We start from the raw sequence: 23,309 nt of genomic DNA on the forward strand, positions 1-23,309 counted from the left end.
ACCCCTGAAGGTGCTCAAAACCACATTCAAGAAGTTTATTAACCCTTCAGGTGCGTCACAGGAATTTTTGGAATGAAGAAAAAAAAAAAAAAAAAAAAAAAAACAACTTTTTTTCACCAAAAATTTACTTCACATCCATTTTTTTTTATTTTACCAAGGGTAACAGGAGAAATTGGACACCAAAAGTTGTTGTACAATTTGTCCTGAGGACACTGATACTCCATATGTGGACGTAAACCACTGTTAGGCTATGTGCACACGTTGCGGATTCTGCTGGGTTTCCGCAGCGGTTTTGGCCCTGCGGAAACGCAGCAGTTCTGCTGACATGGTACTGTACAATGAAAGCCTATGGGTTTTCAAAAACCCTGTGCTCACGCTGCGGGTTTTGCTGCGGTTTACAAACCGCAGCATGTCAACTGTTTGGGCGGTTTCTGCAGCGGTTTCACACCTTTAACATAGTAGAGGTGTGAGACCGCAGGGCAAAACCGCAGACCAAAACGCAGGAAAACCGCAGGTCACTTTACCTGCTTTCCGCACGGAAAAACCCGCAGCGGAATCCGCAACGTGTACATAGCCTTTGGGCACACGGCAGAGCTCGGAAGGGAAGGAGCGTCGTTTGATTTTTTTAATGCAAAATTGGCTGGAATTGAGATCAGACGCCATGTCGCATTTGGAGAGCCCATGATGTACCTCAACAGTGGAAACCTCCCACAAGTGACACCATTTTGGAAACTAGACCCCCTAAGGAACTTATCTGGCTGTCTGGTAAGCACTTTGAAACCCAAAGTGCTTCACAGAAGTTTATAACGTAGAGTCGTAAAAATAAAAAATAATTTTTGGCCACAAAAATGATCTTTTCGCCCCCAATTTTTTTTCCCCCAAGGGTAACGGAAAAAATTTGGACCACAAGAGTTATTGTGCAATTTGTCCTGAGTACGCTAATATTCCATATGTGGGGGTAAAACCACTGTTTGGGCACATGGCAGATGTCATGTCGGACGCTGTTCACACCACAGCGTCCGGCAGGCAGAGGTAGTTCCACCTCCAGCCACTATAGCCTCAGTGGCGCCGGCTTGATCTTCAGGCTCTCGGGGGTTAATCCTGATGGAGACCAGGTTGGAAGGTTAGTCACGCCCACGGTCTTTAAATAGTCATACTGGCATATGGGCGTCGCCGATTATAGCTTGTGTTTTCATACCAAGTGGTTCCGGTCTGGAGTGGAGGTGTTGCAGAGAGAGAGATTCGTATCTGGTGTCGTATGATCCGTTGTTATCCTTTCTCCTTCCCATATTTGTGTTTAGTTGTGCCCTGTTCACATTACTGTATATTCCTGTGTGTGTGCGGCGCAGTGCAGTTTAAGTTCTCCCTGTCTGTCTTATTTGTGTGGGAGCTTTGGTGGTGTGTCTCCTCACTGGGTGGAGGGTGGAGGGTTAAGTGCAGGGCTGAGCAGGAGATAAGGAAAGGGTGGAGGCTCAGGCATTTGCACCTTCAGCAAAAACCCTGGGTTGAGGGTCAGACAGGGTTTCCCCTAGTGAAAGGGACACCACAGGGGCCCCGGGTATTTCTGCCTTAGTTGTCCTAAGCCCCGCGTGACATTATAATCGGCCCACATTTTTTCAGGAGTCCATGGATCCCAAGGATTCCATAACCCGCCAGTTGGCGGCGCTGTCCTTACAGGTCTCCGAGTTGAAAGGGACAGTTCAGCAGCAGGGCCTGGTAGTAGCAAAGGTGCAAACGGCATCTGCAGGTATCGGTGGAGAGCCGAAGTTTCCGCTGCCAGAACGATTTTCAGGCGATCGCAGCAAATTTGTCGTATTTCGGGAGGCCTGCAAATTATACTTCCACATGCGGCCAATCTCCTCAGGTAATGAGGCCCAGCGAGTAGGGCTGGTGTTGTCATTACTAAGTGGTGACCCCCAAGCATGGGCATTTTCCTTACCAGCTGACTCTGCTACATTTCATTCGGTCGATAATGTTTTTTCTGCCCTCGGGCTCATTTACGATGACCCTGACCGACTGGCTCTAGCGGAATCTAAAATCCGCGCCCTCCGCCAGGGGGAGCGCTTGGCAGAGGACTATTGTTCGGAATTTCGCCGCTGGGCTGTAGACACACAGTGGAATGACCCAGCACTGCGGAGCCAGTTTATTCATGGGGTATCAGGGAGGGTGAAACAAGCCCTCCTGATGTATGAGACTCCGGCATCATTGGAGTCTGCCATGAGTTTGGTGATACGTATTGATCGCCGTTTTCGTCAGGGGGCACAGGAGACGCTACCTCTGTGGGAAAACAGAGGTGCAGGTGTGGTTGAAGTAGATGAGTCCCCTGAACCTATGCAGATTGCTGGCGTGGCACAGGTTCAGCCTCGCGCTCCGGGATTCCGGAAGCCCGGAGCATGTTTCTACTGTGGTAAAAGAGGTCATTATGTTAACGTTTGCCCGGTACTACCTAAGAGGGTCACATCGGCGGAAAACTGTTAAGCTCAGAGGGTATGGAGGAGACCCAACTGAGCGTATGCATATCCTCCATGATGGTATCTCAATGTATGCTCCCTGCCAAGGTTATTATCGCCGGCAGAGAGCTACCTATATCAGTGTTTGTGGATAGCGGTTCCGCTACCAATCTCATAGATGAGGAGTTTGCACACACCGCCGGGTTTAAGATCGAAAAACTTCCTCACCCCATACAGGTGGTGACCATTAATGCTGTTCCCCTCCCTCAAGGGGAGATTACTGAGTTTGTGGCAGAGGTGAAACTCCACATTGGGGTCCTACATTGAGTCGGTTACATGTAGGGTCCTCCGTAATCTCCCAGCTCAAATGGTCCTGGGTTTTCCATGGCTGTCCAGGCACAACCCAGTAATTGATTGGAAAACTCAGGACATAGTACAATGGAGTGGTTTCTGCCAAGACAATTGCTTGGCCACATGTGTGTCCGCCGTGACGCCCAGCCTGCCGGAGGCTTTGAAGGATTTCGCGGATGTTTTCTCTGAGAAGGGTTGCACAGAACTGCCTCCACATAGAGCCTATGACTGTGCGATTAGGTTAAAACCCGGGGCCAAATTACCTAAGGCCAGGATGTTTAATATTTCTGGTCCTGAGAGGCAAGCTCTGAAAGACTACATCGCGGAGAGTCTGAGCAAAGGACACATCCGGCCTTCGTCCTCGCCTGTAGCCGCGGGGTTTTTCTTCATTAAGAAGAAAGATGGGGGGTTACGCCCGTGTCTGGATTTCCGAGAGTTAAACCAGATTACTATCCGTGATCCCTACCCAATGCCGTTGATCCCGGATTTGTTCAACCAGGTAGCGGGGGCGAAATGGTTTTCAGAGCTGGACCTCAGGGGGGGCGTATAACCTCATAAGGGTCCGTCAGGGGGATGTGTGGAAGACGGCGTTTAACACTCCTGAGGGTCATTTTGAGAGTCTGGTTATGCCGTTTGGGTTGACCACCGCGCCTGCCGTTTTCCAACATTTTATTAATGATGTATTTGCTCATGTCCTGGGGAGATTTGTGATTGTATACCTGGATGATATCCTCATTTATTCTAGCGATCGGGACACTCATTTGGAGCATGTTAGGCAGGTGTTACAGTTGCTCCGGGAGAACCAGCTCTATGCTAAGCTGGAAAAATGTTTATTTTTTGTCCAGGAGTTGCCCTTTTTGGGATATATTGTGTCCGCAGCCGGTTTTAAAATGGACACCGCTAATGTGCAAGCGGTGCTGCAATGGGAGAGGCCGGAGAGTCTGAAAGCACTCCAGCGGTTCCTTGGGTTTGCGAATTATTATAGGAAATTTATAAAACACTTTTCGACTGTCGCCAAACCGCTCACGGACATGACAAAAAAGGGTGCCGATCTGGCGAACTGGCCTGAGGCGGCTATACGTGCATTTGAGCGTCTGAAGAATAGTTTTGCTTCAGCCCCCATTCTGGTGTAACCAGACGTGTCTAAACCTTTTGTGGTAGAGGTTGATGCATCGGAGGTGGGAGTGGGGGCAGTACTGTCTCAAGGCTCGTCCTTGAGCGAGATGCATCCATGCGCCTACTTCTCCAAGAAGCTGTCGCCGGCCGAACGGAATTATGATATCGGCAACAGGGAGTTGTTGGCCATCAAACTGGCTTTTGAGGAATGGCGACACTTCTTGGAGGGGGCGGCTCACCAGGTCACAGTTATCACCGACCATAAGAATCTGCTCTATCTGGAGTCGGCCAAGCGTCTGTCTCCTAGGCAGGCTCGCTGGGCATTGTTTTTTACTCGTTTCAATTTTCTTGTGACGTACTGTCCCGGGGCTAAAAACACCAAGGCGGATGCTTTGTCTAGGTGTTTTCCGGGGGGAGAACCTCGGGAAGAGCCGGTACCCATCCTCCAGAAAGGGGTAGTGGTCTCGGCTCTCACGACGGAGGTAGAGGCGGAGATTGCCGAGGCCCAAGAGGAGGTACCACCAGGACTTCCCGCCAACAAGTCATTTGTACCCCTGCATCTTCGGCTTAAGGTGTTGAAGGAACACCACGATTCGGTACTGGCTGGTCATCCAGGGGTGAAGGGCACCTTAGAGCTGATATCACGTCGTTTCTGGTGGCCCAAAATCCGGCAGGACGTGGTCTCGTACGTGGCAGCTTGCATCACGTGCGCTAGGGCTAAGTCACCCCGAACCCGTCCTGCTGGCACGCTACAGCCTCTGGGGATACCCAATAGGCCATGGACAGAAATCTCCATGGATTTTATCACTGACTTGGCGCATTTTGGCGCAATTTGTGGCGCATTTTGTGGCGTTGTCTTCTTTGCCCAATGCTAAGACGTTGGCTCAGGTATTTGTGAAGGAGGTGGTCAGACTCCACGGAGTACCGTCTGACATAGTATCTGATAGGGGTACGCAATTTGTGGCGAGGTTTTGGAAAGCTTTTTGCTCAAGGTTGGGGATCAAGTTGTCACATTCATCGGCGTTTCATCCACAGTCTAATGGACAAACTGAGCGCATGAACCAAAATCTAGAACAGTATTTACGATGTTTTGTGTCCGACAACCAGGAGGAGTGGTCTACTTTCCTTCCTCTGGCCGAATTCGCGTTAAATAATCACCGCCAAGAGGCATCAGGAGAGTCTCCATTCTTTTGTGTGTACGGTCAACATCCTCAGTTTTGTACCTTACGTCAGGGTGACTCCGGGGGTGTCCCGGAGGAGGATCAGCTAGGAGCCCAATTGTCATCAGTCTGGAGGCGGGTGAAACAGCGTTTGTTGAGCATGAGTGCCAGGTACAAACGGGTGGCTGACAGTAGACGCGTGCCAGGTCCGGACCTGTGTGTGGGTGAATGGGTGTGGTTAGCTACGAAGAACATAAAACTCAAAATTCCATCTTTAAAACTGGGTCCAAGGTTTATTGGGCCTTTTAGGATTTCTGCCATCATTAACCCAGTGGCTTATCAGTTGGAACTTCCTGCGGTGTACAAAATACATAACGTTTTTGACAGGGCTTTATTGAAAAAGGTGGTAGGCTTAGTGGACACGACGCCGATGCCACCTCCAGTCATGGTGGATGGCGATTTAGAGTTCGAGGTCGCCAAGGTAGTGGACTCTCGAGTAGTACGCCGTACTCTTCAGTATTTGGTGCACTGGCGGGGGTATGGTCCGGAGGAGAGGTCTTGGGTTCCAGCCTCAGACATACATGCGGATCGGCTGGTCAGTTCTTTTCACCGTCGTCATCCGGACAAGCCGGGTCCTATGAGTCTTGAGGGCCCTGGGGTCCCTCGTAGAAGACGGGGTACTGTCATGTCGGACGCTGTTCACACCACAGCGTCCGGCAGGCAGAGGTAGTTCCACCTCCAGCCACTATAGCCTCAGTGGCGCCGGCTTGATCTTCAGGCTCTCGGGGGTTAATCCTGATGGAGACCAGGTTGGAAGGTTAGTCACGCCCACGGTCTTTAAATAGTCATACTGGCATATGGGCGTCGCCGATTATAGCTTGTGTTTTCATACCAAGTGGTTCCGGTCTGGAGTGGAGGTGTTGCAGAGAGAGAGATTCGTATCTGGTGTCGTATGATCCGTCGTTATCCTTTCTCCTTCCCATATTTGTGTTTAGTTGTGCCCTGTTCACATTACTGTATATTCCTGTGTGTGCGGCGCAGTGCAGTTTAAGTTCTCCCTGTCTGTCTTATTTGTGTGGGAGCTTTAGTGGTGTGTCTCCTCACTGGGTGGAGGGTGGAGGGTTAAGTGCAGGGCTGAGCAGGAGATAAGGAAAGGGTGGAGGCTCAGGCATTTGCACCTTCAGCAAAAACCCTGGGTTGAGGGTCAGACAGGGTTTCCCCTAGTGAAAGGGACACCACAGGGGCCCCGGGTATTTCTGCCTTAGTTGTCCTAAGCCCCACGTGACATAAGAGCTCAGAAGGTAAGGAGTGCCAGATTTTACTGTTATGGTTTGCATGTGGCATGACACTGGGAGAGCCCATGAGGTGCCAAAACAGTAGAACCCCCTTATAAGTGACCCCATTTTACGACCTTCACCTCAATGAATTCATCTAGGGGTGTAGTGATCATATTGACACCATGGGTGTGTCACAAAATTTTATACCATTGGGCAGCCATGCGGAGAGACTTGGGGAGGAACGGAGCGCTATTTGCATATTCAAGCGAATGGGTCTGTGCACGTCAGCGTTTCCACAGACAATGTGTCCGTGGGCAAAACACACTGACATGTCCGTTTTTTAATGTCAGCACGGGCCACAAAACATCCAGCACACGTGCATACGCACAACACATGTATGTCATCGATGTAATACGCATCGGCGCTGGGGAAGAAGCGTTACAGTAAGCGCTGTTCCCCAGCACCGGGTGATGATCATCATTCTCCCCTGCTTGTGCCGATCGCCGGCAGAGCAGAGGAGAATGATGAGAGCGGTGTTCAGGACCCGGCGCTGGGGAAAAGTGCTTACTGCAATGCTTTTTTCCTGGCGCCCATCCTTGTGGTACTGATGCGGCACACGCGTGCCAAAAGTATTACACACACGGACATTGACATCTCGGGTACCGGAAATATCAGGACGTGTGAAAGGCCTTATAGCAGGTTTTTCTCTTTGGCAGCTGTCACACGCTAAAAGATGTTTTTTTTATTGCAAAAAATCGTTTTTGCATCACCACATTTTGAGAGCTATAATTTTTCCATATTTTGGCCCACAGGATCATGTGAGGTCTTTTTTGTGGGACGAGTTCATGTTTTTATTGAAACCATTTTTGGGCACGTGACATTATTTGATCGCTTTTTATTCTGATTTTTGGGAGGCAGAATGAACAAAAACAAGGTGTGTGTGTGTGGTGTTATACCATTCCGAGTGTGGTAAAATTGATAAGGCAGTTTTATTCTTCGGGTCATTCGATACCACATTTATATAATTTTTGTGTTTTGGTGCTTTTATACAATAAAAGCTAGTTTATATAATAAAAATTAATTTTTGCACCACTTTATTCTGAGAGCTATAACTTTATTTTTCCGGTGTTGGAGCTATATGGTGGTTTGTTTTTTGCAGGACAAGATGACGTTTTCAGCGGTAACATTTATTTATATCCGTTTTGTTCGGCGGTATGATAAAGCATTGTTTTTTGCCTGGTTTGTTTTTATGGTGTTCACTAAAGGGGTTAACTAGTGGGACAGGTTTATAGGGCGGGTCATTACAGACACAGCAATACCAAATATGTGTACTTTTATTGTTTAGATTTATTTTCAAATATTTAGTGATAGAATATTGATTTTTTTTTAAAAAATATATTTACAATTGTTGATAAAAAAAAAAAAATTTCTTACTTTAATCTAACTTTTAAACTTTGTCCCACTATGGGATAATCATTTTTTGCAGGCTGATCGCTTCTATGGCATGTAGATGAAGCAGCATCTGCATGCTATAGAAGCTGTCAGCGCTGCACTTACTGCACACTGACCTGAGACTTACTGACATGCACTGCGCATGACTGGAAGTTTCTTAGCTCTGGTAACCTGGATGTCGTCATTACGACATCGGGTTACTATGGCAGCCAACGGGACCCCACGTCACGCCGCAGGGTCTCCAATCCACAAGGAGAGGGTCTGTTAGCCCTCTGCATGCTCCCAGAATGCGGCGATTGTTTTCGTTCACAGCAATTCGGGGGTTAAAGTGCCGGGAGCGGTTTGTGAGAATCAGCCGACACCCGGCTGCACACCACCCTTATGCGTGGCCGATAGCCATGACGTACTATACAGCCCATGGTTAAATTGTGCCGGGTCACATGGACTGTGTAGTACGTCATATGGCAGAGAGGGGTTAAATAAAAAAAAAAAATAACTTAACATGTGTGGTATTTATGAACTCATAATGACCTGGAGAATCATAATGGTAGGTCAGTTTTAGCATTTAGTGAACATGGTAAAAAACAAAAAGGTAGAATTGCACTTTTTTTTGCAATTTCACCGCACTTGGAATTTCCCCCCCCCCCCCCCCCATCTTCCAGTACATTATATGGTAAAACCAATGTTGTCATTCAAAAGTACAACTTGTCCCGCAAAAAACAAATGCTCACATGCCACACTGCCAGGAAAAAAAAAAAAAAGTTATGGCTCTGGGAAGAAGGAGAGCAAAAACAAAAATGGGCTGTGACGTGGTGGTTAACCCTTAAATTCCCAGCTCTTCTGATGGTCCCTGTAGGTAACAGACATGATAACGTCTTTTATTCATCTGCCAGCTACAGCCAATCACAGACCCCGGTGGTAACATGGGGTACATGCAAACATCACAGCTGAAGACGATCACAGGATTCACATACTAGATGTCATCACTGCAAGACTCAAGGGGTAAGTATGGCTTATTTCTGTATTTTAAATAATTTCCGTCTTTCCCCTTATGATATCACTATCATTTCACTAAGGGCAGCACAGTGTCTCAGTGGTTAGCACTATTTCTTTGCAGCACTAGTAGTCCTGGGTTCAAATCCCACCAAGGACAGCATCTGCAAGGAGTTTGTATGTTCACCCAGTGTTTGCCATAACAGCCACATTACAGTTTCCCTCCCATGAAAGCCGAGCGCAGCACATGGTATAACACCTCTCCAGTCCATCCTTAACTCTGCTGCCCAACTAATTCAGCTCTCTCCTCGCTACCCCTCCACAAATCTCTTTATTGGCTCCCATTCCCTCAGTATATCCAGTTCAAATTACTAATACTGACCTACAAGGCCATCTATAACCTGTCTCCCCCATATGTCTCTGAACTAATCTCCCGATACCTTCCCTCACATAATCGCCGATCCTCCCAAGACCTCCTCTCCTCCACACTTATTCGCTCCATACCCAACCGCCTCCAAGACTTCTCCCGAATATCTCCCATCCTCTGGAATTCTTTGCCCCAACACGTCCTGCGATCAACCTCACTCGGATCCTTCAGATGGAACCTGAAAACCCATCTCTTCAAGAAAGCCTACAGCCTGCAATGACCCTGCTGCCTCCTCACCACTACTGGAGATATCACCTCAACCAACACCGGAACTGCTGCAACCCCCCAACCTACTGTCTCCTTCCCCACCATCCTATATAATGTAAGCCCAAAAGGGCAGGGTCCTCTCTCCCCTCTATATCAGTCTGTCGTTGTTAGTTTGTTTACTGTAAGTGATATCTGTAACTTGTATGTAACCCCTTCTCATGTATAGCACCATGGAATCAATGGTGCTATATAAATAATACTTATAACACAATGGCGTCTGTCACTTTGTTCCAGAATTTCTGAGAACTAGGGCTCACACATTCTAGGCAAGTGGATGCTGCCACCCTGTGGTCATATTAGAAATACCAAGCATAAAGCAATGTACCCTGGAAAGGAGCTCTGTTACTGCACCGATGAGGAGATGGAGGACATAACCTTACAGCTCCGCCATTGTAGTGTAATAATCAGACATCAGAACCTCTGGATGATATAGAAGTGATCTCGAACCCTCTGATGCAGTGCAGTAAGCACAATGGCGACTTTTTTACTCACAATGACAGGAGGAGGGAGAAGCCAGCAATGTAAAGGTTACGCTGTGCTCTGAATAGTTTCATGTGAATATGTTCCACGGCGATTGGGTTGTTCTTTAGGTCCACCTGCTCCCCAACTCCATACTTCTGGATCTCCCGGAAAGCATCTGGTAGGAGAAAAAAAAGACTCTGCAGTAAATATAAATGGACATTACACATCATTGTGTTTCCAGTATTATGATACAGGCCCTCACACATCCCTCTAATAGGCACCATTATATACAGCCACAGAGAAATTCGCACTAAGGATTCTGTGTGGGGGGGAAAAAAAAACAAAAAAAAACTGCTGCTCCACCGTGGATATCACACCGTGCGTTGTGAAGTGTGAGATCTGCACATGACGTGTTTTTCAAGCGGCTTGCATTTGAAAAAATTAACATTGTACACCACAAGAAAAAAAACTGACATCCAGCACGTGCATGGCTCCGGCAGCAGGAAGTGCAGGGAGAGGAGAGCTGCTATCTGTGACTTGTCAGCTTAGGCTGAAGAGGGATCAAATAATACTTAGACCTCTTTCACACGTCAGTGTTTTCACGTGTACCGGAGACCCCGACACACGTGTAGACCCATTCAAGTGAATGGGCCTGTGCACATGTCAGGGTGTTTCCACGGACCTTGTGTCTGTTTAACTGCAGCACGAGCAGCAAAAACAGGATTTTTGGGGTTGCTTACCGTAAAATCTGTTTCTCGGAGCCTTCATTGGGGGACACAGAGACCATGGGTGTATGCTGCTGCCACTAGGAGGCTGACACTATGCACAAAAAAAGGTTAGCCCCTCCTCCGCCGTATACACCCCACTGACCGGCAGGAAGTTCCTCAGTTAGTCAGAAAGCAGTAGAAGTAACAGAATAGATTGAGAACAGAACAAACAACTCAACTGTAACAAACCGACAAACATAAGAACAGGAGTTGTAGAACATGGGAGGGTGCTGTGTCCCCCAATGAAGGCTCCGAGAAACAGATTTTACGGTAAGCAACCCAAAAAATCCTGTTTTCTCGTTCGCCTTATTGGGGGACACAGAGACCATGGGACGTCCCAAAGCAGTCCCTGGGGTGGGAAACAAACTTCCATCAGGCCAGTGGACTCGCCACCGCAGCCTGCAGAATCCTTCTACCTAGGCTGGCGTCCGCCGAAGCATAGGTGTGGACCCTGTAGAATTTCACAAAGGTGTGAACCGATGACCAAGTTGCAGCCTTGCAAAGCTGCAGCGCGGAAGCTCTGTGGCGCACCGCCCAGGAGGCACCAACCGCCCGGGTAGAGTGCGCTCTGACCCCTGGAGGGGCCACTCGATGCTTGACCCAGTATGCCTCCAAAATTGCAGATCTGATCCAGCGCGCAATAGTGGCCTTTGAGGCTGGGTGACCTTTCCTCGCCCCATCAGGAATGATGAACAGAGTCTGACTTCCGCAAGGAAGTCGTCCGGGCTAGATAGACTCTCAATGCCCTGACTAGGTCCAGCTTGTTCAAGGACCGCTCCCGAGGGTGAGCTGGGCTCGGGCAGAAGGATGGCAGAACAATGTCCTCATTGAGGTGAAACGAAGATACCACCTTCGGAAGAAAAGAGGGCGGAGGCCGCAGAACTACCTTGTCCTGATGAAGGACCAAAAAGGGAGAGCGGCAAGAAAGTGCTGCTAATTCCGACACGCGCCGGATGGAGGTAATGGCCACCAGAAAGGCCACTTTCCAAGAAAGGAGGGAAAGGGAAACGTCCCTGAGAGGTTCAAAAGGAGGACCCTGCAGAACCTGAAGAACCAAATTAAGATCCCAAGGATCCACGGGCGCTCGGTACGGAGGAACCGTGTGAGCCACACCCTGGAGGAAGGTTTTGACCTGGGGCCGGGAGGCCAGCGTTTTCTGAAATAAAATGGACAGTGCCGAAACTTGACCCTTCAAGGAACTGAGAGCAAGCCCCGCATCCAGCCCTGCCTGCAGAAACGCCAGAATAGAAGGGAGCGAAAAAACCAAGGGCGCGATGTCATTGGTCTCACAGCAGGAGAAATAGGCTTTCCAAGTACGGTAATAGATCTTCGAAGAAGGCTTTCTGGCGCGGATCATGGTATGAATCACCCGATCAGAGAATCCTGCCCGTCTCAAAACCTCGGTCTCAACAGCCACGCAATTAAATTGAGCGACCGAGAATTGGGGTGGCAAATCGGGCCTTGAGACAGCAGATCTGCCCTGTCTGGAAGCTTCCAGGGGGCGTCCGCGAGAAGGTTGACAATGTCCGCGAACCAAGACCTTCTGGGCCAATTCGGGGCGATGAGGATGACTGGAATCCCCTCTGCTTTGATTTTCTTCAACAACTTGGGGAAGAAGAGGCAGAGGAGGGAACAGGTAGGGGAGCTCGAACTGTGACCAAGTGACGGCCAGAGCGTCGGCGCCCACTGCCAGAGGGTCCAGAGACCTGGACACGAATTGTGGGACTTTCCTGTTGAGGCGAGATGCCATGAGGTCTACATCCGGAGTTCCCCACCGACGGCAGAGCAGATGAAACACCTCCGGATGTAGGGACCATTCCCCTGCCGCGAGACCCTCGCGGCTGAGGAAATCGGCGGCCCAGTTGTCCACGCCGGGAATGTGAACCGCGGAAATCGTTGGAACAAAGGTCTCTGCCCATTGAAGAATTCTGGACACTTCCGCCAGAGCTGAGACACTCCGTGTCCCCCCTTGGCGGTTGATATACGCCACCGCTGTGGCATTGTCTGTCTGAATCCTGACAGGCAGGCCCTTGAGGCGCCTTTCCCAGTGGACGAGAGCTAGATGGATCGCTCGTATCTCTAGGACATTGATCTGCAGAGCTGATTCCTGAGTCGACCATCGACCCTGAACAGTGTGATTGCGGAACACTGCACCCCAGCCGATGAGGCTGGCGTCCGTAGTGACAATCTGCCAGTGAACGGGAAGAAAAGACCGCCCCAAGAGAATGAGGGGAGACGTCAACCACCAGTTGAGAGACCGCTTGATCCGGCATGAAAGGCGAACCGGACGATCCAGAGACAGAGCCGACCTGTTCCACCTGGACAAAATGGCCTGCTGGAGTGGCCTGGCGTGAAATTGGGCAAAGGGAACTGCCTCTATCGCCGCCACCATCTTCCCCAGGACCCTCATGGCTGTCCTGAGGGATGGAAATCGTGTGATCTGTAATGATCGCACGCCCTGCTGCAGGGAAAGAATCTTGTCTTGTGGGAGAAATACCCTTGACCGACGAGTGTCGAACAGAAGGCCCAGAAACACAAGGCGTTGAGTAGGGACCAGACAGGACTTTTTCCGGTTGACGATCCACCCAAAACTGGACAGGGTGTCTAGAACGATCGCCACACTTAGGCGGGCCTGTTGAAAGGAGGGAGCCTTGATCAGGATATCGTCGAGGTACGGAAAAAGAACGAGACCTCTGATCCTCAACAAGGCCATCAACGCCGCCATAATCTTCGTGAAGACTCTGGGAGCGGTGGCGAGCCCGAAAGGAAGCGCGACGAACTGGTAATGTTCGTGGTGAATCGCAAACCGCAGGAACTTCTGATGTCCGGGAAATATGGGCACTTGTAGATAGGCATCTTGGATGTCTATGGAACCCATGAATTCCTGCTCCTCCATGGAAGCAATTACCGAGCGTACAGACTCCATCCGGAAGTGGCGAAGGCGAACTCTCTTGTTGAGTAACTTGAGATCCAAAATGGGCCGAACTGCCCCGTCCTTCTTCGGCACCACAAACAGGTTTGAATAAAACCCTGTGAAGCGTTCCGATTCGGGAACGGGCACAATCACCCCGGAACTGAGAAGAGAGGCGATGGCCGAACAGAACCCCGGGACCAAGGCCGGATCCCTCGGCGGACGGGATTGGAAGAAGCGATCCCGTGGAAGAGAAATGAACTCTATTTTGTATCCTGTTGATACAACCTCTCTGACCCAAGCGTCCTCTACTGAGGCGAGCCAGACGTCGCTGAAGAAAAGAAGTCGACCTCCCAATTGGAAGGGACCCACGGGAGACCGATGGTAGTCATGCGGATGTAGACCGTCCAGATCTAGATCTGGACGGTCTTCCCTGGGAAGAGTGGGACCGCCAGGACGGAGTGGGCCTGAAGGAAACCTTCTTTCTTTCCTGACGTGCCTGTGGCCTTTGCTGGTTGGAAGGGTTTTCCTCCGTATTGAAACGGCGGAAAGTCCGAAAGGGACGAAACTGACGCCTTGGAGGAGGTCTGCGAGGCTTGGAGGGGAGAAGAGAACTCGTACCTCCGGTAGCGTCCTTAATAATCTGATCCAATTGTGATCCGAAGAGACGCACTCCCTAAAAAGGCAGATTGGTCAGAGACTTTTTAGAGGACAAGTCCGCCTGCCAGGCCTTGAGCCAAATTGTACGTCGGATTGCCACGATGTTACTTGACGCCTGAACTGCGCAAGATGCGGCATCCAGGGAGGCAGAAAGCAGATAATCCCCCGCATGGGAAATCTGATTGGCGAGATCGGCCAAATGCTCTGGTCGTGCCTTATCCAGAATGCCCTGCCGAAGGTCGTCTGCCCAAGTGGATATGGCCTTTGCTGCCCAAGAAGAAGCAAAGACTGGACATACCGCTGCTGATGCCGCTTCGAAGGCAGATTTTGCTAGAGATTCTATGATCCTATCATTAGAATCTTTTAGAGATGCCACACCTGACAGCGGAAGGACCGTATTATTAGAAAGTCTGGACACGGGAGGGTCCACCGAGGGAGAAGCGGCCCAGTTGTCCGTGAGCTCTTTAGCAAACGGGTACAGTACGCCGAGACGCTTTCCTCTTTGAAAGCGTCTGGTCGGATCTTCTCTCTCCTTTGTAAAAATCTTTCCAAACTCAGAATGGAAGGGAAACACCCTGGATGGTGTTTCCGCCCGTCTGAACGAAACCTCCTGATCTGAGGATTTCGCAGGGGCGTCAGCGATGTCAAAGGTATGGTGAATCGCAGCAATGAGGTTTTGCACCGTAACCTTCATGTTCGCATCCTGGTCCGAATCCAGCTCTAAGACCCCTTCCGATTCCGAAAGCGCTTCGCCTGACTCGGGAGAGGAGGCCCGAGAGGGAGACTGCTGGGGACTATGGGGTGAGGTAGGACGAGGGGAGGACTCCGCCTGGAGGTCCTGCCTGGGCCTCTTGCGACCGCCGCTGGCTGGCTCAGATGGGACGTCCTGAGACGTGCTGGGTCCCGCCGAAGCTCCCAAGGGCAACTTGTCCAGAACGGCTACTAGGGACTGAGACACCTTGGTGAGGTCTGCCACTGACTGTGATAGAGAGGAGGCCCAGCCCGGCATGGGGGGCTCACTCACCACTGGGGCTATGGATGGCTCCTGAGCGGCGCCGGGCTGGATTGGATTGCTACAGTCCAGGCAGAGGGGAGTGGACTGACCTGAGGGAAGCTTGCGATTGCAAGAAGAGCACGCAAAGTACTTGACTAAGGTGCCAGAGGAGGCAGGGGGACGAGCGCGGTCAGACTTAGAATTAGACATACTGACGGACAGTCACTGAAGCCTTGCCGGAAGGTTGGGGGACAGGAGGCAGAGGAGGGTGTCAGTCTGCAGTATGCAGAGCTACTCACGGTCCGGTGTCCTATCGCAGCTTCCAATAAATGGAGATGCACGGTTCGTCCGGCTTGCAGGGGCACGGCTGAGGGAACAGCGTCCGGCTGACAGGCTGCGAAAATGGCGGCAGCCAGAGAGGAGCCGAGCAGGAAGCGCGCGCTTTCCTGCAGATGCAGAGGAGGGAGGTAGGCGGGGCTAGGCGCCGATGATAAAAATGGTGCCGCCCGCTAAGATGGTAGGGTGGGAGGGACGGCGCCGCCTCCGGGACGCTCAACCTGAGGGGAGAAGGCCGTGGGCGGGCTTAGAGCGGGCGGGAGGGAAGCCCGCCCGAGAATGGAGAAGGGGGGAGTGGCCGCGACGCCGGACAAGGCCCCAGATGAAGCCGGGGCCTGGATTAGAAGAGGCGGCCGCCTGTCAGCACAGGGCGGCGCGGAGGCGTCGCAGAACCGCCGCGGTGGCTGCTACTGAGGACAGCTAGGACCCGGCAGAGGGGGGGGGGAAGAGCTGTCCGATAACCAGCCAGGGCCTAAATAGCTGCAGCGGCCGCCAGGAGGCGACGCGGAGGCGTCGCAGCACTGTCACAGCGACCGCTGCCGAAGAATCCATGGAGTGGCCTGGCGTGGAACCCGCAGGGGAGAATGGGACTCAGGTCTCATACTTACCCTCCTGATCCGTTTCATCCAGCGTACTGTTTCAAGGAGAGTATCCTGCGCCTCAACCGACCGACCGGCTCTGGTAGGCGAGTGGGTGGGAGACGGGGAGCGAGGACCATCTGGAACGCCACATCCATGTTAGGGGTCTTAGTCCTGCTGTAGACTTATGAGGATACGGGGTGGCAGTACACGCCGTACTCATAGTCTCTTTGTGGGACTACAGATGTGACTATTCACACTGTATCCCTCCGGAAAAACCTGAAAAGAAACGACGCACATCGAGGTAGATATCGGTCTAATCAAAGACCCGTGTCCACCTCCTACTGACACTAAGCTAAACTGAGGAACTTCCTGCCGGTCGGTGGGGTGTATACGGCGGAGGAGGGGCTAACCTTTTTTTGTGCATAGTGTCAGCCTCCTAGTGGCAGCAGCATACACCCATGGTCTCTGTGTCCCCCAATAAGGTGAACGAGAAACGTCCCACACACAGATTACACCCATGGGTCACTTACTGGAGCCTGGGAAGCAGCAGTACTGTTTGCGCTGTTCACCGGCCCCAGGTGCCAAAGACTGCTCTCATCTTTCTCCTCTGCTCTGCTGGCGATCAGCGCAACAAGGGGACAATGGTGAGAGTTATATTCAACCGATAACTGCGAGAGCAGGTGCCAGCTGATGGCAGTATTCATCAGCCACCTGCGCTGTAAATAAAAAAATTGGTGTGGGTTCCCCTAAATTTTTGATAACCCGCCAGGCAAAAATGACAGCTAAGGGCTGATTATCAAGAATAGAGGGGTCCCTTTTTTTTTTTTTTTTTTTTAATTTAAATACAAAAAAAAAAAAAAACAACAGCCTTGCAAAGGCAGACAGCTGGGAGCTGGTATTCCCAGGCTAGTAAGGGTCCATAAATATTGACCCTCGTAGACTAAAAATAGCAGCCTGCAGCCGCACAGAAAAGGAGCATCTATTCGATGCACCAAATCCGGAACTTTGCTCGGCTTTTCCGACTTGCCCCATAGCGGTCGCAATTGAGGTTCATATTTGGGGGGGGTTGATGTCACCTTTGTATTTTCGGGCAACATCAAGACCACGGATTAGTAATGGAGAAGCATCGATAAGGGTGGTTTCACATTTGCGTTTAAGGCCACAGCGTCGGCCTGCGCACGGCCGCCGCTAAGCCTCGTCCCCTGCCGTGCCTCCGCCAGTAGCACCGCCTACAAGTGCATGACGCTGCATGCGTTCCCCATCTTTAGCACTGGGGACGCAGGCCACGCGCAGGTATGCGTTTGGCGGCGCATGCGTCCTTTTGACGCTGCGCCGACCAGTGCCAAACGCAACAGGTTGCAATTTGGTGCGCTCGGCGCAGCGTCAAAAGGACGCATGCTCCGCCAAACGCATATCTGCGCACGGCCTACGTCCCCAGTGCTAAAGATAGGGGACGCATGCAGAGTCATGCGTCCGTAGGCGGAGCTACTGGTGGAGGCACGGCAGGGGGCGGGGCTTTTATTGGTGGCGTGCGCAGGCCGACGCTGCGGCCTTAAACGCAAATGTGAAACCACCCTAAGACAACTGGACCCATTGAAGCGTGGTAACGCAAAACAACCATCGTCTTCTCTCCTTTCTCCCCGCACCTTACCATCTAAGATGAAAGTCATAAAATAAAGGACTTTTCATTCAAGCTGCCATGGTGAGTGCTGCATACTTTTTTCTGAATTATTTCTATCCATTACTAATCCTATAGCTGTATATTGTAAATAAAGACACAGCCAGAATAAAAGTCATTTGAAATAAAAAAACCAAAACACTTTTCCATATTTAGTTAAAGTTCAGCTCATTGAGTTCACCGCAGATTATGGTGATCTGCAGTGAACACTGACTTTTTATCATGGTGCTGAGGTCACCACAGTTCAGCCTGGCGAGGAACGCAGCCTCAGTGATCGGCAGAAACCTTGATGATGTCACCGCTGGTCACTGATGCTGCGCTCGCAGCAGCTCATTCCTCAGTGATGTTCAACCTAGACAGTTGCATCTTGTCACCGTCCAGGTTGAAAACTGTTTATCCCCAAACATGGATTATGATGTGGGACAGAACATCGGACAGGTGAGGGATATTGTTGTTTTCTTACAAGAGATTCAGTGGAATTAGGAGTTATACTCACCTGTGTTTACTATTTTTAAATAAACATTGAATAGTATGTTTCTTTACTTACCATGTAAGTATAGGATTAGTAATGGATAGGCGTCTTCTAAATGTGCTTTTTCTGGGCGGTTGCTATTTTTAGGCTGTTGGGGTCCCAATACCCACGGTCCCTTATCAGCCTGAGAATACAAGCCCCCAGCTGTCAGCTTTAGCTTGGCTGGTTGTGAAAAAGTGTGGGGAACCCAGCTTTTTTTTTTTTTTTATTCAAAAAAAAAAAAAAAAAAAAACACACAACACAGACTGTGGGGACCCCTCTATTCTTGATAAGCAGCCTTGCTGAAGCAGATAGCTGAGGGTTGCAGCCCACAGTTGTCAGTATTGCCTGGCTGGTTATCGAAAATACAGGGGAACCCCAAGCTGGGTTTTTTTTTTTAATTTTATAGCGCAGGCAGTGACTGACGAATACTCACATCAGCCGCCGCCTGCTAACTGCAGCAGGTTGAGGCAGACTGGAGTAGTAGTCCCATCAGCCGGCCATAGCTCTCGCCGTTATCAGCTGAATACAACTCTCAACATAGTCTCCTGCTAGTGCTGATCGGAGCGCAAGAAGGGGAGAATGACGCGAGATGTCTTCAGCAACAGGGAACAGTGCTAACAGTACCAGTGCTTGTGGTACTGATGCGACACATGGCTGCCACAAGTATTACACACATGTACATGTATCTCCTGGACTGGTTTTTCTGGTACTGGAAACATCAGGAAATGTGAAAGAGTGCTTAGGCAAAGTTCCATGCGATCAAAACACTGCACCACGTCTCTATGGTATGGTCTGATGAGTGAAGCCTGCACTGCAAATCTGCCATATCTGAACACATAGCAAAATATGACAGACATCTAAATAACAGTGTATTGAAATATGAAGGACATAAATAACATGAATTAGGATTCTAACTCAATATAATAATAATCAGTATCATTATTATTATTAACTCAATATGAGCAAAAAATTGTTCAGATGTACCGAGATGGACATATAATCAGAGCCAATTGTTACAATAAATAATATAGAGGGGGAAGGAAGAACTCCAACAAACAACAATTGACACAAATGATATAGAAATATACAAAACTATATTAGAATATGGAGGACAGATAAAAAGTGGCAGCAAGACACATGAGTATTAGTAATACCATATCTGAACACACCCTGATTATTCTCATTACTACTAGTGCTAGAGAGACTAACATCCCCCATCATCCATCCCTGACTGATGTCTGGTTATTATATAGACAGTAAGTAGCATGTCAGAAATGACCGCTGCATGTGGGAGGATATTTGTCCTGTTATTATAGGGTAATAGACACTCATACACCTCTTCTCTCATTACAACATACAAGTCTGCCTATAACCTGAACCCCTCCCCCCCCCCAATACACCTCTACCATTATCTCCATATACCATCCCAAACCTAATGTACAGGACCTCCTTATATGCTGATCGCACAACCAATGCCGAGTCTTCTCCCGTGCTTCCCACACATTCTGGAACTCGCCACCCCAACAAGTCTGACTTCGATATTTTTGCAGCTTTCAAAACAACCTAAAACCCACCCACAATAACCACTTCTATCCTCACTTTGGTTTCCTTCCCTTGTAGACTTTAAGAGCCCCCCCCCCCCCCACCCTCAGAGCAGGATCCTCATTCACCATAATTCTTCGTATACAGTATGGCATATATTTAATTTTACATCCTGAAACCCTGTTTCTACTTTATTCATAGGTAGAGCACATAAATAATATCATGTAGCACGTGGGAACAATTTCAGCAGGGCAGCTTATATAGAGACAATCCTATAAACTGAGCTGATGTACAGCTCTAATGACGGCCGTTGCATATTGTTTTCCCAGAGGAGCACGGCGAATAAGCCATAAGCTTGACAAGCCAGAGCTGGTATGTCACGCTCCACAAGGAGAAACCTTAACCCTTAGACCTCAGTCGAGCCTCTCACCTAGCCAAATCAGTTGTCATACTTTGCACTGATGAGGGCCAGTAGCCTGAAACACCGTGTCTGCAAATTGAGATCCTGAATTGGCTTTTATCCTAAGTCATATTACAAGACTCGTTAAAGGGTTGATTGTGACTTTAGAATCGCTACCACCAACAGGTGGCGCTATAGAGTTCAAGTCCTCTTCCTCTCTGAAGAGGCAATTTGCATATTATAGGCCGTTAAAGGCAAACCTACTTTTCATTTCTTCCCGCTAAATCAGACCTGGGCAAATTGCAGCCTGAAAAAGCCAAAGGGCTGAAACAGTGGTCCATGGGCCACACTGTGCCCACTGCTGCTCACTGTCACCACATCATGTGGATGCAGGAACAGTCAGTGGTGGAGGAGGGGATGTCAATATTGAGCAGAATTAAGTATGCTAAGTCATACAATATTAAAATAGATAATTATAATATGTTAATATTGAACAGAATTAACTTCAGCCTATTATTTTAGCCTCCACAACAATCACTCATGTATCCCCTCGGGAAAACTGCCCACACCTGTGCTACAGGATGTACTATTTTGTCATGTAAAGGCTGCAAGTGTATGGAGTGGGCTCAAGAGATAAACCCACACCATACCGGGCAGGTGCCGGCAGCGTTAGATTATGTTCCCATGGTCCGTAAACACTGCGAGTTGGACGCTGTGTACATCCACAGCGTCAAACCCGCAGCGGCCAGATGTTACAGCATAGTTGATGGGATTTCATGAAATCCCATCTCCACTATGGGTCCTGATACGCCTCCGGCTTTCCTGCGGAGATGCACATGCGGCGCGTCTTTCCAGACCACAGCATGTCAATTTATGTGGTGGAGACACTCCGTCTCCGCTGCATAAATTACTCATTCACTATCATTAGATGCGGTAAAACCACATTATCTTCTTACTCACATGCGTATTAAGTGCGGGAACTGAGCTTACCAAGCACTTACTAATTTACATAATGTTGTACCTCATTTCAGCCGGAAGTTCGTGTACACTGCAGCTCTCGCAATGAGCCGAGCTGATCACGAGAACTGAAGTGCACGTGACCGCCGGGGATGGGGTTATCTCCGGTCACTAGCCAAGTTCTCACGGAGAACTGGAGTGCATGTGACTACCGGGGACATCTCCAGTCATCATCTTTGAGCTCTGCTGTGTCTGGATGTCAGGCTGAGTGGTGGCATAAAGCCACTTTTCAGCCAAAGGCATCCAGATGTAGCAGAGCTGGACTCGTGTGGGACAGTATGTATATCTTCTCGGTGGACAGGTATGGAATAATGTTGCTTCTTTTAATTTCTCTTACAGCAGAACGAGGGCATCGGTGGAATAGGCGATGCAGTAAGTATGGTTTAATCAAGATCTATTAAAGGAGTCTGTGTGATTATTTCAATTAAAAGACTTTATTCTGGCACTGTCTTTATTTACCATGTAACTATAAGATTAGTAATGGATAGGTGTCTTATTATAGACGTCTCTCCAATACTAAGCTGTGTGCTTGATGTCACCGGACAATACAAAGGTGACATCAACCCCACAAATATAAACCCCACTTGCCACCGCTACAGGGCAAGTGGGAAGAGCCGGGTAAAGTGCCACAATTGGCGCATCTTTCGATGTGCCAATTGTGGGGTGGCTGTGGGCTGCTATTTTGAGGCTGGTGAGGGCCAAAATCCATGGGCCTCACCAGTCTAAGAATACCAGGCCGCAGCTGTCTGCTTTTTAACAAAGTTAGGGGGCCCCCACGCTATTTCTTTTTGGAGGGGATTCCAATATTTTTGCTAACGATCCAAGGAAAGCAGAATGCTGCGGCCTGGTATCATCAGGCTGGTAAGATTCAGGGATATTGCATCCTTACCAGTCTGAAGTATCAGTCCCAGTAGTCTGCTTTACTCCGGCTGGTTAACAAATATATGGGGACCCCAAGCCATTTTTTTTTTTTTTTTTTTTAAATTAAAAAGGAAGGGACCTCTCTTTGCTTTCCTCCACCTTGTGTCGTGTACTTGCCACTGAGTCACAAGATTCAACATTATTTAAATTAGTATACATGTGTAGTAAGCTGCATTCCCGCACTTAATACACATGTGACTAGGAAGATAATGCGGTTTTACCGCATTTAATGATTGTGTATGGGTAATTTATGCAGCTACATATATTGACATGCTGCGTCTGGAAAGACGCACCGCATGTCCATCTCTGCGGGTGAGCCGCGGGCATCGGTGCACGCATAGTGGGCATGGGATTTCTTGAAATCCCATCCACTATGCTGTAACAGCTGGATGCTGCAGATTGGACATTACAGATGTATGCAGCTCCCAACCTGCCACGTTTACTGACCATGGAAACATACCCCAATATATCTGCAAACAAGAAATCACTTTTTTTTCCTTCCCACTTAAGCCAACTTTCAATTAGCTTTATTTCAAGTGACAAAAAAGAACGCATGCAATGAAAAAAACAACGCATCAAAAACGCATGCAGAAAAAACGCATCAGAAACACAGATGACCTGTCAGTGACCTCAGATGCAGATTTCACCTGCATCAAATTCTAAGCAAATACTGAGCCATTTCCTGACCATGGGAACATACCCTTATACAGCGAGCATCTGCCTCTAGCAGCAGCAACCAAGCTAACCCTGATGGCTGCTGATTAACACCTTAATTGCCGCTGTGCCTTTCAGCAGTGCTGTCAGGGTGTAAGGAAAGAAAAATATTGGCTGCAGCAAAAAGGGTCACAAAGAACTTATGCTGCCCGTGCCCAATTATGACGACTTACATGGACATGTGTCCCCTCTAAAAGATGAACTCTGAGGGGTTATTCTGGTCCAAGCATCAACTGGATTGCAGGAAACTGTCAGATTGCTGTCAGCTCCTGTGGTCTCCCCCAATCTTCTTCTGGTTCCCCCTAGAAGTAGTATGGAG

The 23,309-nt window shown here is 49.3% G+C and overlaps 1 protein-coding gene across 3 annotated transcripts in view; it reads right to left on the bottom strand.

The window, feature by feature from the left end:
• BCAP31 (B cell receptor associated protein 31) overlaps window positions 1–23,309 on the bottom strand; it is an 86,702-nt gene that overhangs the window by 54,177 nt on the left and 9,216 nt on the right. For all 3 annotated transcript variants that reach the window (XM_073590925.1, XM_073590924.1, XM_073590922.1), the window contains exon 4: window positions 9,986–10,130. In XM_073590925.1, the coding sequence (XP_073447026.1) occupies window positions 9,986–10,130 (145 nt within the window). The remainder of the gene's footprint in view (window positions 1–9,985; window positions 10,131–23,309) is intronic.

Source organism: Dendrobates tinctorius, unplaced genomic scaffold, assembly GCF_039654945.1.
Source record: "Dendrobates tinctorius isolate UK_male_01 unplaced genomic scaffold, ASM3965494v1 ptg000120l, whole genome shotgun sequence".
NCBI classification, from domain to species: Eukaryota; Metazoa; Chordata; class Amphibia; order Anura; family Dendrobatidae; genus Dendrobates; species Dendrobates tinctorius.